Below are 13768 nucleotides of genomic sequence, written 5' to 3' on the forward strand. Positions count from 1 at the left end.
CCTCCCTTCTTCTTCTTCTTCTGCTTCTTCCTGCAGCTGCTGTGCACTCGCTCGGCGCTCTCAGCCACGAGGTGTCCACGCGTCGCTTCTGGCCGCTGATTGGCTGGTGGTGCCACGAACTGCGAATTTCGACCAATGGGAGCGCTGTGCATGCGCTGAGCCATGCTGTGCATACCGCTTCCACATGAACAGCTGAAAGGGTAAACAAGCCTAGTGAGTCACTAAGCGTCGGGGTATAAAACCCTAGCCTAGCCCTCCGTGCTCAAAGCTCACAAACTGACCATGCGAGAGGCGAGTCTGTGAATCGTGAATCTACACATAAAGCACTGGTTTGGCTTCATTTCATACCAGGTCAAGCTTTTTGAGTATCAGGTTAAATTATTAACTTTTCGAAGCGTATCTTCATTTCGCTGCGTCTTTGGGAGTTTATAAAACAACACAATGGTGGCGATGACAAAAAGAGTCAAGGTCTTCGAGATCGTCTTCAGCGACCCATCCAAGATCTTTTACTGCAGTGGAGATAAAGTGTCGGGGAAGATCCTGGTGGAGGTGTTGGAGGTGACCAGGGTGACGGCTGTGAAGGTCCTGGGCGTCGGATGCGCTAAAGTGGAGTACGCTAAAGGCAAACAGAGATGCCGTGAAGAGATAGACTATCTGAAGTATGAAGACCTTGTCCACCTGGATGACCATCCAGCAGGTGAGTTTAAACTGTATAAGTGTGTATTTAGAACTGTTAGGTGGGTTTGTTGAGATGGTGCTGATGGTGGAATGTGAAGAAGGAGTTCTAGTTTAAAAACATCTCAAATAAAGGTGTTAACTGATAGTTAAGTCATTTCGGGAGGTTCCTTTGTTTTTAATTTGTTTTTATCATTTGTTTGTGTCATGATCTCTTAGAGCTCGTCTAAACTTGTATGTATATCTTCTCACAGACACAGATGGCTCGGTCATCCTCCGTCCTGGAAACAAGTACGAATACTTCTTTGGGTTTGAGCTTCCTCAACAAGGGTGAGCATTCCTTTTGACAAACTCCTGGCATGCATCTCCTTCGAAGTCATTTGTTGGTTAATTAATACTAGTGTTATTTCTCAACAGACAACTGGTGTCTTCTTACAAGGGCAAGTTTGGGTTCGTGCAATACTTCGTGAAGGCTGTGATGGAAAGCCCCGCTCTGCCCGTCCTGGAGTGCAGGAAGCACTTTGAGGTTGAGGAGCCCTTAGATGTCAACACCCCAGACTTGCTGGTGAGTTCCTCATATCGCTTATTCACTTGAGCTGTAGGCCACAAATCATGTCTTCTGATTGGGCTTCTCATTGGTGAGTCATTGAACATCACCTGTATTGTTCTACACTTGGAGCTGAGGCATAGTAACTTTGCTTTTACTGTTTGAAATGGTTTTTGTGGTTTAGAACCCACATTGATCTTTGGGGGCTTGTTGGATGTGCGCACTTTGATCGTTTCTTGTGCAATTCCTTAGCAATTAACTATATCCTCATAATTTCTGTTTTCCATCCAACAGTCGCCTACCGGAGGCATGAAGGAGAAGAAGGTCACCTGCATGTTCATCCCAGACGGCCAGGTTTCTCTGAACGCCAAAATCGACAGGCGTGGCTTCTGCGAAGGTGAAGAGATCTGCATCGATGCCAAATTTGAGAACACCTGCTCTCGCATCGTGGTACCCAAAGCGGCCATCATCGCCAAGCACACCTACCAGGCCAACGGCCGCACCAAGATCTTCAGGCAAAAACTCTCCTCAGTACGTGGCAACCACATCATCTCTGGCATGTGTGACGCCTGGCAGGGCAAGAGCATCCGTGTGCCCAAGATCAAGCCCTCCATATTGGGTTGCAACATCATTCGGGTGGAATATGCGCTGATGGTGAGTGCTGCCTTTCACAATTACTGTAATATCATAGTGTTGCATCTACAAACTATTAGATGTTTACTTACAGCTCTTTTGTTTTCTACAGATTTACATGCACATCCCAGGCAGTGATAAGTTGGTTCTGGAGCTGCCTTTGGTCATTGGGACGGTACCCTACAATGGTTTTGGTAGCCGCACCAACAGCATGAGCAGCCAGGATGGTTCTGTCAGCAATGCATCGAATAGTTGGGTGTCCCTGCGGATGCCGTCGTCTGCTCCACCAAGCTACTGCGACATTACACGTGTATGCAGCCTGGACCAACCTCTAACACCTCTTTTGGATGACTATGATGGCGGAGACAGTCCCATCTTCATGAATGCACCCCAATTCCAGTTCCCTCCACTCCCTGAGTATTCTGAGGTGAGTGTGAAGTATATCCGCTTGGTGTATACTGATCACTGTATATCAATAGAAATTCAATCTCATTTTTGTTCTTCTGTCGTTCAGGTGGAGGAGGAATACAATGGGAACGCCCGCATGCTTCCTGTCTGCTGAAGCAAGCTGGCAGAGCACTAGAACTGAACTGTTGCCCGTTATAAAAGGGTGACTTTTCCACTCTAAGCACTCCAGGGTTTCACCATGCGGATCGGAGCTGATTTGAGAAGTGTCGTATGGATGTGTGGAAGTGAAGATCGAGCGGAGGATTTTGGGGCCGGGTGGCCCCTCTGCAGGATGAGCTAGTCAAAGTTCAGAGGAAGAAGGAGTAACGTTTGAGCTCTCTTGTGCTTGCATTGCTGACAGCCATCTTATATCATGCATCAGTCAAGTTAAACGTGTTTCTGTCATATTATTGATGCTGTTTCAGGACCTTAAAAAGAGGGCGCTCGGGCTGTTTGGCGTGCTGTAATTCATTGTGTTTGAGCTTCTCTTTCTTGAGATTACTGCTGAGGCGCAAACTGATTGTGTCACATTATAGCCATTTAAGCACACACAGACTTTTACAAATGGTGGTCACATACTTTCCAGTAATCCCCAATATAAAATTCATTAGCATTTGCTCATCATTTTCGTTATCATTCTGTAATTTGTGTTTTGTTTTGTTTTCTGTGGGGATGGAAGATTTCATTTATACAAACATTGTTGGCTAATGTGCTGTCCAGATATATATTATTCTAAGTTACTGAAATCTAAAGAAGAAATGTAGTATATTGAGTTTTTCAACAAGGGAAAATCATGCAGTTTCAGTGTATATAATGTACCAGTGTTTTGTTTTTCATTCGAATGCACTTTTTATGGATGCAAGTTGCTGTATAACTACGCGCAGGGAGATTTCCTATGTTTCCATTTTGTTTTCTCTTGTCTTCCAAAATTGTTAATTGAGGGATCAAGCATTGCATATGCAACTTAAGACCCAGTACTGTGTTCAAAACCTTGTCCTGACAAAGGGCTCCACTGATGTTGCTTCTTCCATTGGGGACTTAAACATTAAGCCAAAAAGAACTCAATACTTCAAGTGCCAAAATTGGGGTCTGTTTGGACCACGTTCGTTTGCGAGACCAAAGCTGCACTGTGTGTGGACATATCCTAAAGACGTTTTGATGAACATTTCACTTGTGAAGCTCTTCCTGAACATTGTGTGTGTGTTGTTTTGTTTCTTATAGAATGTAAGATGACTGTTACTGCAAAGTATAATTTTTGTATCCAAATTAAAGTGTTTTTTATGAGAATTCATTTTCATTGCATTTTTATGAATCACTATTGGGATTTTGACGAAGTATTACAGTCTTCGGACATTAATCATACCTCAAATTATGCAACTTATGTCTAAGCAATCAGACTTGCACCTTCTCTCATAAAATGAGCAAAACATTCCCATATTCATTTGTTGCAGATATATTAGAAATGATAGGTGAGCTCTTGACTTGGGCCAGTACATCCAAATATCCATTTGGCATTGGTGGCAAGTTTTGCACATGAAAGGATGCTCATATTTTCTTTAAAATAATGCACAGATCTATTTAATACAGTAAGAGCAGACTGTCAGATGGAGAGGACTACAGCTAACGCATAACAAAACCTTTTTAAAGTTCTCTTTTTTCGCTACAACATGGTTGGAAAATCCATAGTTTCGACGGTTTCACAAGTTAAGTGTTTATTTTCAGTCATTGGCTACAGATAAGATTTAAAAGTGGAAACTGGAGACCAAAAGTGAGCTGAGAATCATTGCAAGATAAACAGACATGGATGTTCATATTTGCTCAAGACAAACACAATGATCTGTTCACTGGCAATGAAAAAAGGCTCTGTCAATAAAACCAGGTTTGTTGTTAGGGTGCCAGTGTCCTGTTACTGGTAAAACAGATCTGGATTATCTTTTGGTCCAAATTTGAGAAATTTTCAATTTGATTCCAAATAGACATCCTATTCAAAAATGATTACATGAATCTTAATTGCTCTTTCCCACTTTAGCAGTTTTCCCAACAGTAGAGTTGGATAGGGTTCAAGTCATTTACGTCATTTTTGGTCTGCTCACTTTCTTGTGCGCATGAAGCGTCTGTTGAGACGTGCTCTTCTCCTGCAGAGCAGTTACTGATAAGAGCAAAACTGTTTATCTTGTACAAAGCACTTGTTTCGTGAGCCCCTCTCTCTTCACTCTGTCTTGCCCTCGCATTCAAGCTCAGAAAAACCCTCACATATTTGAAGCTCTAGCCCATTCTCTTCCTCTCTTTTATGTGTGCATGAAACATGTGGTTCCCAAGAGACCAATCCAGGTCATACTGCACATTGTTTATGATTAGCCAAGATAAAACTCTTGTCTAGATATGGTTAGACTCACAAACCCAGTGTTTCTTGTGTTTTGATTATCATTACTTACCTATAAGGCCCTAAATGGTTTAGCTCCTGCGTACCTACCTAGCCTTCTACCACGCTACAATCCATCACGCTCCCTAAGGTCACAAAACGCTGGACTTTTGGTAGTTCCTAGGATAGCAAAGTCCACTAAAGGAGGTAGAGCTTTTTCACATTTGGCTCCCAAACTCTGGAATAGCCTTCCTGATAATGTTCGGGGTTCAGACACACTCTCTCTGTTTAAATCTAGATTAAAAACGCATCTCTTTCGCCAAGCATTTGAATAATGCATCTCTTAAATTGTGAGTGTAGTGGCATCAGCATTTTTATTCTTTAGCTTGGGTTAAACTAATTTTACTTTGTTGTAAACTTTGTTGCAACTGGTTCTAACCGTGACGTAAGTACACATTGATTGGCCAGATGCGTTCGAATAAAACACAGTGTAACATACTGTAAACAAACTTATGATTATGATGAACAGTGATAAATATACGGACGCTGAAGTACAGGCACTTGTAGCAAATGTACGCTGTAAAAATTAATAAGCTACAGTAAAAACCTGTTAACTGGTTAAATGACACTCCCAGAATTCCCTGCATGACACTTCACGTTTCGTATTAGTTTTTTCTTACCAGTTGTGTACTTTAGGATTTTATCTGGCATCTAATGTTGTTAAATGAATGTTTATTGCTTTGATTCATCATGTGACTTTCTCACCACCACCAGTTTTTGGTGGTTATCAGTGCATTACAATAGTTCAAAACAGATATTAGTACTTCAATATGTTGGTTTAATAACATTACATCAGTTACTGAAATACGGTATTTTACTGTGAATTAAGTTAAGTCTGTAAAACCTAAAATGTTGCTACCATATTTTTTACAGTGAACTTCTGGCAACCGCAGCTGCCAGTATTGTAGCGCAAATGTTTTTTATTTTACACTGTAGCACTGCTAGCTGTCGATGGAGATTCTTAATCCTCCTTCCTGTTCTTTCAATCGCTTTATTTATACATCCATATTCCATGTCCATTATTGTGAAACCCACGAGACACAACAAAAACACAGCTCCGATCACAGCGTCCTCCATCCTCCTGTTGTTAACAGTTTTGAACGCCGTACACAAATGACATCACTGTCCACACCACGTCCTAGTACACACGGTCGGTGCGAATGCAACCCTTTAAATGGTACTGGGAAATAGTTCGCGCAAAATCGTCCCAGTACTTTAGTACTGTACATTTAGTTGTGGAACTAAAGCGGTGTGAAAGGCCCTATTTGATGTTCTTTAGTCAGCAGGAGTAAACATCATCGATATCCACATGGAGGGACCTTCTCCTGTGTCATGGTCAATTCTTGAAAATCAGGCAATCTGTGATGATTTGTTAATCAACTGGACATTTTTTTCTGACTTTATGACTTTCAAATGAGCTGCAGATTCAAGGAACTATCTTTGTCATGAAAACTAATCATCTTGAATGTTTTGTAAACACACATTCTCCCTCCATTAATTTTCTTTTTTTTACCAACTGCACTGTTGCTTCATGAATTTCCCATCATGGACATGCTATTCATGGAGCCATTAAGCCAAAACGAGCATGGAAACTAGTTCAGCCCTTCCTCAAAACCCCAAGGCCAGCACACAAACAACCTACACACACACACACACACACACACACAAACAAGTAATAAATCATGCAAATTGTTGAGGAGAGGTTTACGTGATTGGACTTATGGTTTTCACGTGGAGAACAGGGAATGGGCTCAAATGATTGATTAATAACCACCCATAACACACCTAAAACATCAAGGCACCTAAAACATCACGTAACACATTAAAATAATCATAAAGCCATCATGTGATTGTAACCTCAAAATCTCCTGTCTATAGATTACTCGATTCTGTCCATCATGAGAAACCAGAGCAAGCTTGCTGTTTCTAAAAACAGGAAGTCGCATGCCTCAAAAGCTCTTTTCCTGTGACCTTTCCCCTTATACTTAATGCCTCTTAGCCAGTCCTTAATCTGCCATTTACAGATGAGTGGAAAAATCAAGATGAGGCCAAGTCATTCCTTTCACAGTCCTGCAACAGCACGGCACTTGACTTTATGCCTTCCCTTATTAGTACACAATCTTTTCAATCATTTCATGCAAAGCACTTCCATTAATGTAGATATATATAGCCAATGATGTATGTGTTTGTTTTTCAGTGCCAAACGGCATACCTATTTGAACCTGTTTGCACTTTTTTAAAGTTTCAACGGAGAGCTCAAAAACAAATAGTGCAATGAACAGCTCATGAGATTCGTCCGATATTGTTCAGTATGTCTTGCTGATACAGCATGGGTACAATGTTTGTTTCCGTCATTTGTCTCTGAGTCATCCCAGTCAGTCGGTACAAGTGCTGTTTGTATGTTCTCTGTATATTGATGATTTCTCTCATTGTGGCAGCACCTCTTTTCATCCACGGCCTGAAACTCTGTGTTTTTCCTGTCTCTATAAAGCCAGTCTTCCTGAAAAGCCCAGTCGGCTCTGATCAGACAACAATTAAAAGCAGGGATCCTCAAATCTAGCCAATGAGAGTTTAGCTCTAATCAAACACACCTGAGCATGCTTATCAATGTCTTCAGGATTATTAGAGAATCACAGCTTTGAGTTTGATCTGGGTTGGAGTCAAGTGAGGTCAAGTGAGGTTTTTGGAGCTGATATAAACTCTATTACATGGTAACTGGTAACTAAGTCCACACATATATTTTATATATATATATATATATATATATATATATATATATATATATAGGATGGTGTCTAATGGCAGGAGCATAAAATGTGGCATTGTGTTTTTCTGTTGGAGAATTTGGAGTGAGATTTTGTGCTTTGTAATTTTGATCATTTACATAAATCTGTATTATTCACTAAAGAATCGGGGGAAAAAGACATTATATGGTGCCCTTTAACATTAGTGTTTTTTTTCCCATCAGATTATCAGGCAATTTGTCACTACTCATCACAATTAGATTTTAATGATTCATGATTTTTACATTTGTTCATTTCAAAATGTGCTTTTTTTGTGTCTAGTCAAACAACGTGATTATTATGTACAACATTAAAAGGCCTGTGAGGTGTCTATTTAGGAAAAAAAAAAAAAAAAAACTTCCATACGAATAAAGCAACAAAATATTCGATGTAGAGGCAGATGCCCAGCGGTAGCCTCTTATCTATGGTTTTCTCTGTCTTGATGTCACATTATGTAAGGTTGGCATCAAGACATGTGGAGCAAAGGTGCTTCTCAATTGTCCCACTGTAATGGAAACTCGTCTCTTATTCCAGTTCAGTAATGGTAGCCTACATCAGCTGTTGCTTTTCTTCTGCCTATACTTGTCTGGCTCCTCATCTATTTTGTTTGGGAACTTCTTCATACAAGCTTGTGATACACATCATCTGAGCGGCAAATAACACTGGCCTTGCTGTGTGAATACATTCTGTCACAATTTCACTGTAAGGCAGATCATCACAAAAACATGTCCCTGTCACATAAAGACAGTACAACTAAAACTATCAATAAAATGCCAATTTCTCTCACAAAATTTACCATACCGCCCCTTTATTAGCATAGTGTAGCAGTCATAATATTTACACTCTTCACTTTTTGTCTCTAGGTCTATGTTGTTGCATTTTCTTTTCTGTGTTGCAGGGAAAAATACTACAGTTCACCCCACAAAACAAATTAGATTTCTGTTATGTAAAATACTTGTATACTTGATTGGAGGCAACTTACCTGACTAGTTTTACTGCGGTTGGTTGTTTTGGATCACTGAAGGTGAAACATATCAAGTTCAGTGAGTGTTTAACCTGTTTCTACAGCTCAGCTGTAGAGCATGACATTATAAACTGAAGTTCATGGAAACACAAAAACCCACACGTACACAGTCTGTTTAGATGTATGCTTTAAAATGCACTGTAAAATGTTTTGAATAAATGAATTTGGCAAAAGCATAACACAACATGTTAGAAACTACATAACATGTTAAAAACACATTTACATGCTTTTTTAAATTTTGCATTTAATATGCAAGCTTAGGATGTTTCTATCTGATAAATACTGGCCACGTGTGTTTTATAAGGGTTATTATGAGTTAAACTTTTAAACTATTGCTATACAAGTAATGAAGGTAACACTTTAATATAGGGACCAATTCTCAATATTAACTAGGTGCTTATTAGCATGCCTATTAATAACATTGTCTGTTTATTAGTATTTATAAAGCACATATTCTGCATGAACATATGAATACAATAACAATATAAAAAACAAACAGGAAACACAACAAACAACCATAAAAAACCCCTCAACTAACCAAAAGCCTGCTTGAAGAGAAGAGTCTTCAGTTGTTTTTTAAAAGAATCAACAGAGTTTGCACAACGCAAAGAAAGAGGCAAAGCATTCCACAGCCTAGGAGCGACTACCTGGAATGACTGGTCCCCTCTAGTTTTAAAATAAGTACGGGGAACGACTAATAGCCTTTGGTCAAATGACCTGAGACTCCGGGTAGGAGTATGAAGCTGTATCAGGTCAGTGATGTATGTGGGGGCTTGGCCATGCAAGGCTCTAAAAGTAAGGACCAGGATTTTAAAATGAATTCTATACTGGACTGGTAACCAGTGAAGTGCTACTAAAGCCGGCGTGATGTGTTCTCTTTTCTTAATGTGAGTTAAAAGCCTTGCAGAAGAGTTCTGGACAGCCTGGAGACGATAAAGCTCCTTCTTATTCAAACAGGTAAAAAGGCTGTTACAGTAGTCTAATCGAGAGGAGATGAATGCATGAATGATCATCTCCAACTCACCCTTGGTCACAAATGATCGTAATTTGGAAATGTTCCTCAGTTGAATGAAACAGTTTCTAACTAATTGTTTAGAATGCAGCTCCAAGGTCATAGCTGACTCGAAAACAACACCTAAGCTCCTGAGGCTCGGCTGGACAAACGAGCCCAAATCACCAATATGTTTTATTATCTCAGGGATTTTACTTTCAGCGGCAATAATTAGTGTTTCTGTTTTGTCAGAATTCAGGAGCAAACAGTTCTCACACAACCACTGTTTGATACTAGTCAGACAGTTGGTTAAAGAAGACAATTTAAAGAACTCAGTTTCCTTAAAGGAACAATACAGTTGAATGTCATCTGCATACGGATGGTAAGATATGTCACTAAACTGACTAATTATCTGACCAAGAGGAAATATATACAAGAGGAACAAAATAGGTCCCAAGACAGAACCCTGGGGAACCCCACACGACAACTCAGCAGTTTCAGACATAATCTGATTCACATAAACACTAAAGCTTCTACCAGTCAGGTAGGATGAAAACCATTTTAAAACTGATCCAGACATACCAACCAGATCACGAAGTCTATTGATCATAATACTATGATCAATGGTGTCAAAAGCTGATGAGAGGTCCAATAAAACCAGCACTGTATATTCTTTCGAGTCAGCTGACATCAGAATATCACTCGAGACTTTAAGTAATGCCGTTTCTGTGGAATGTTTTTTTCGAAAACCAGACTGGAATTTGTCAAATTATTCATGTTTCTCTAGAAAAAGAGTGAGTTTCTCTGCTACAACCTTTTCTAGAATTTTTGACATGAATGGAAGTTTAGATATTGGCCTATAGCTTATAGGTTGTAGCGGATCCAGATTAGTTTTTTTAAGTACAGGCGTTACAACAGCATGTTTAAAAAAAACTAGGAACAACACCAGTTAAAAGTGAAGAATTTATCATCTCAACAATAGAGGGGCCAATGGAGTCAAATACTTGTACAAATAGCACAGTAGGGACAACATCCATAGGACAAAATGATGATTTCATAAAATGTAGCAGAGAGCTGATGTCATGTAATGTCACGGGTGTAAAGGTGGACCAACAATGAGCAGGAGACAGTTCACAGGCAAGGTTCTGGGCCAATGATGGAACAATGTTTGCCCTAGCATCACTGATCTTATTAACAAAAAAGTGAAGGAATTCATTACAGTCAGATTTAGTTAACACATTTGTTTGAGGGCTAGTTGGAGAAACTATTTTATTGATAGTGTCAAATAAAATTCTGGGATTTCGCTTATTCGAGGATATAAGCTGAGAAAAGAAGTTATTTCTTGCATTTTTCAGCATATCATTCAAGGTAACCCTTAGGTCTTTAAGGTGGAGCCTATGAACCTCGAGCTTAGAAGATTTCCAAAGACACTCAACTTTTCTACAATTTCTCCTAAAACTTTGGGTAGCTTCATCAATCCAAGGACAGGGTTTTTTATGAGACACAGTGTTTGATTTAACTAGTGCTACTTTATCTAGAATTGATAAACACTGACCATTAAAGGACTGGATAAACTCATCAACATCAGTGCATCCCATCAGAGAACCTGAGTCAAACAAGGCAGAGAACCTCTCGGCAGTGTCATGATTAATAATCCGCCTTTGTGTCATAATTCTCTGGGGCGGAGGATCTTGAGGAAAGTTGATATTAAAAAACACACAGCTATGGTCACTCACATGTACATCTTCCATACTTGTATTTACTATATCTAGACCAAGAGAAAAAACAAGGTCCAGTGTGTGACCCTTAATGTGCGTGGGTCCAGTAACATGCTGAATGAAATTAAAAGAATCTGTAATGGAAAGAAGATTAGCAGCTGAGTTGCATGTAAAATCATCAATGTGCAGGTTAAAGTCCCCAATAATTAAAACCTTCTCAAGTTTGATGATCGATGATAAAAAGTCTGTAAAGTCAGTAAGAAAGTTGCCTGGCGGGCCAGGAGGACGGTAAATTAACCCACTATAAAAAACATTAGAAGAGCCTACTTTGAGCATCTGTGTTTCAAAAGAGGAAAAACTTTCAGAGTTTATCACTCTACATATGAAACTGTCATGTTGCACTACAGCAAGCCCACCACCACGACGTGCCATTCGGGGCATCCCAGTAACAGAGCAGCCAACAAGACAGAGCTCGTTTAAGTGAATAAACTCATTTTCCCTTTGCCACGTTTCCGTAAGGAACATAAAATCAATATTATTGTTAACAAAAAGCTCGTTAAGAATAAATGATTTGTTAGAAATGGAACCAGCATTGAGCAAGGCAAAGTGGAGTAATGTAACGTTTGGCAGACCGGCATCAACAACAGCTGATTGTGACGGAACTGACTGTAAACGGCTAACGCAGTCACGAGATCTCCAGTCACGGCGACTGGTCTGTCGCTGGTCAGACAGCAAAGTAGACATCGGTAATGGCAGGTCCACGATCACATCAACAGGTTGCTGATACAAAAGAGCAGTTTATCAAATAGTTAATGGTTTGTTAATGGCAAGAATCTGACCTTAGTGTGATTGAAATAAGAGGTAACTAGCTATATTTATTAAAGTCTTTCTAAATCCTGTCCACAAGTGCTGTGGTTTTTAACTAGAATTAGTATTATTTTCTTAGCAAAGTGGTGGACTTATGATATCACTTTGTAGGCAGAAACCCAGAAGTGAGTTAGCATTTTAGCACTTCTGGTTCCATCAATGTCAATGTTTTTAGGGGGAATTTTGTTAAATCCCGTAAAATAATTATGTTCACACAAGCTCAAGATACTTTCGCGATTTATTCTACGACATAAAACACCAGTTGCAACCCACTCATGATTTTTAAAAACTGTTCCGCTTATTTCTTTAGCAAAAAGACAGTTGCTTACAAGTTGCTAAATGGGACTACATGCGCTGCCTGAATCATTAAACGTCAATGCACTGAGCAGTTTATCAATTTACAGTATTTCCCGATCGTAGTATAATTTATAGTACAGTTCATAGTAGAATGTAGGTATAGATACGTATTTAATTAAAATATTCATATTAATCAAGGATTTGTTAACTTTTAATGCACCTTATTTTGAAGTTTACAAAAATACATGCTTTCTTATGTCCATAGTTATGATTATTTCATTGATTCACTATACTATTTATAACTAATTTAATGTCTCTTTTCAGTTTTAGTTTATCTTGTTCTTGTTTATATGGAAAGGTTCATTAAAAATTCATCCACAGAGTAAATCAAAGGGATGGCTGGTACATTGCAGTTTTTCACTGAATTCAAATTTTCAGAGATGAAACCTGCTTGAGAAAGTTTAGCTTCTAAAATGGACTAATACTGATTTAATTTTAGTTCTGATTAAAGCCTCTTTTAGACTAATGAATTTGTCTAATAATTAGATGAAGAGATGATAGAGCATTCAATTTTAAATCATTAAATTATATATCTGTAGCTTTATCTTAATACCTACTTTTCATAGTAGGCTATTTGTAGTTTCACCGTGTGCTTGTGCGTCATATGTAACGTCACACTCCTTAAAGAGCGTCCTCTTACCTGAGCTTCTGACTAAACCTGACCACTGTGTTCATAATTCATCACCAGTAAGTGTGAACTGGAACTAAATATGCAAGTAGAGAGCGACCAGCCATGTGCAGACTGACTAATGAGTAAATAAATGCTTGAGCCCTCCATTAGGAAGAAATTAATCAGCATTGCTATATGAGAACAACTCAGTTCATAACTAAAGGAAATGTGTAGTTTCTCTGAAACAATAAAAACATTATTACATTAGTCATTCTTAAATTGATAACAATATCAGAGCAGGTACTACACTCTTATATTCACTGAGCTGATAGTTTAAAGACGGTTAAAGAAAACTAAGAATGTGGTGGTTGCCATCATATTCTATACACTATACTATTTACTCCACATAGAATATAGAGTTTTCATCTTATATTTTGTATCTCATAGACATTAGTTTTATTTCAAGACAAACACTAAAATGTTTTTGAAAAGTGTTATATGGTTTAATGTAGAACAGGTAATTGTAATAAAGTTATCCAGACCAAACATTCACAGGTATTTAAGAAATAAGGGAGAATTTGACTAGTTGTTGTCATTAGGTGAATTATGTAGTCCAAATGGTAAATTACGAACTGAAAAATCTTTCCTTAAACAATCAGTGTTCGTTTCGGCAGCCTAGCCAGGCCAAATATGG

General features: G+C 38.9%; 2 protein-coding genes across 2 annotated transcripts in view; both read left to right on the forward strand.

Annotated features, from left to right (window-relative positions):
* The window catches only part of LOC132144884 (uncharacterized), a 199482-nt gene that overhangs the window by 42114 nt on the left and 143600 nt on the right, over positions 1-13768 (forward strand). The window lies entirely within an intron of this gene.
* Positions 319-3589, forward strand: txnipa (thioredoxin interacting protein a). The gene is made up of 6 exons (XM_059556755.1): positions 319-697; positions 930-1005; positions 1093-1240; positions 1517-1876; positions 1968-2282; positions 2370-3589. Exons 1-6 carry the CDS (start codon positions 442-444, stop codon positions 2415-2417), a joined length of 1203 nt encoding a protein of 400 aa, XP_059412738.1. The 5' UTR covers positions 319-441; the 3' UTR covers positions 2418-3589.

Source organism: Carassius carassius, chromosome 8, assembly GCF_963082965.1.
Source record: "Carassius carassius chromosome 8, fCarCar2.1, whole genome shotgun sequence".
Classification (NCBI taxonomy): Eukaryota; Metazoa; Chordata; class Actinopteri; order Cypriniformes; family Cyprinidae; genus Carassius; species Carassius carassius.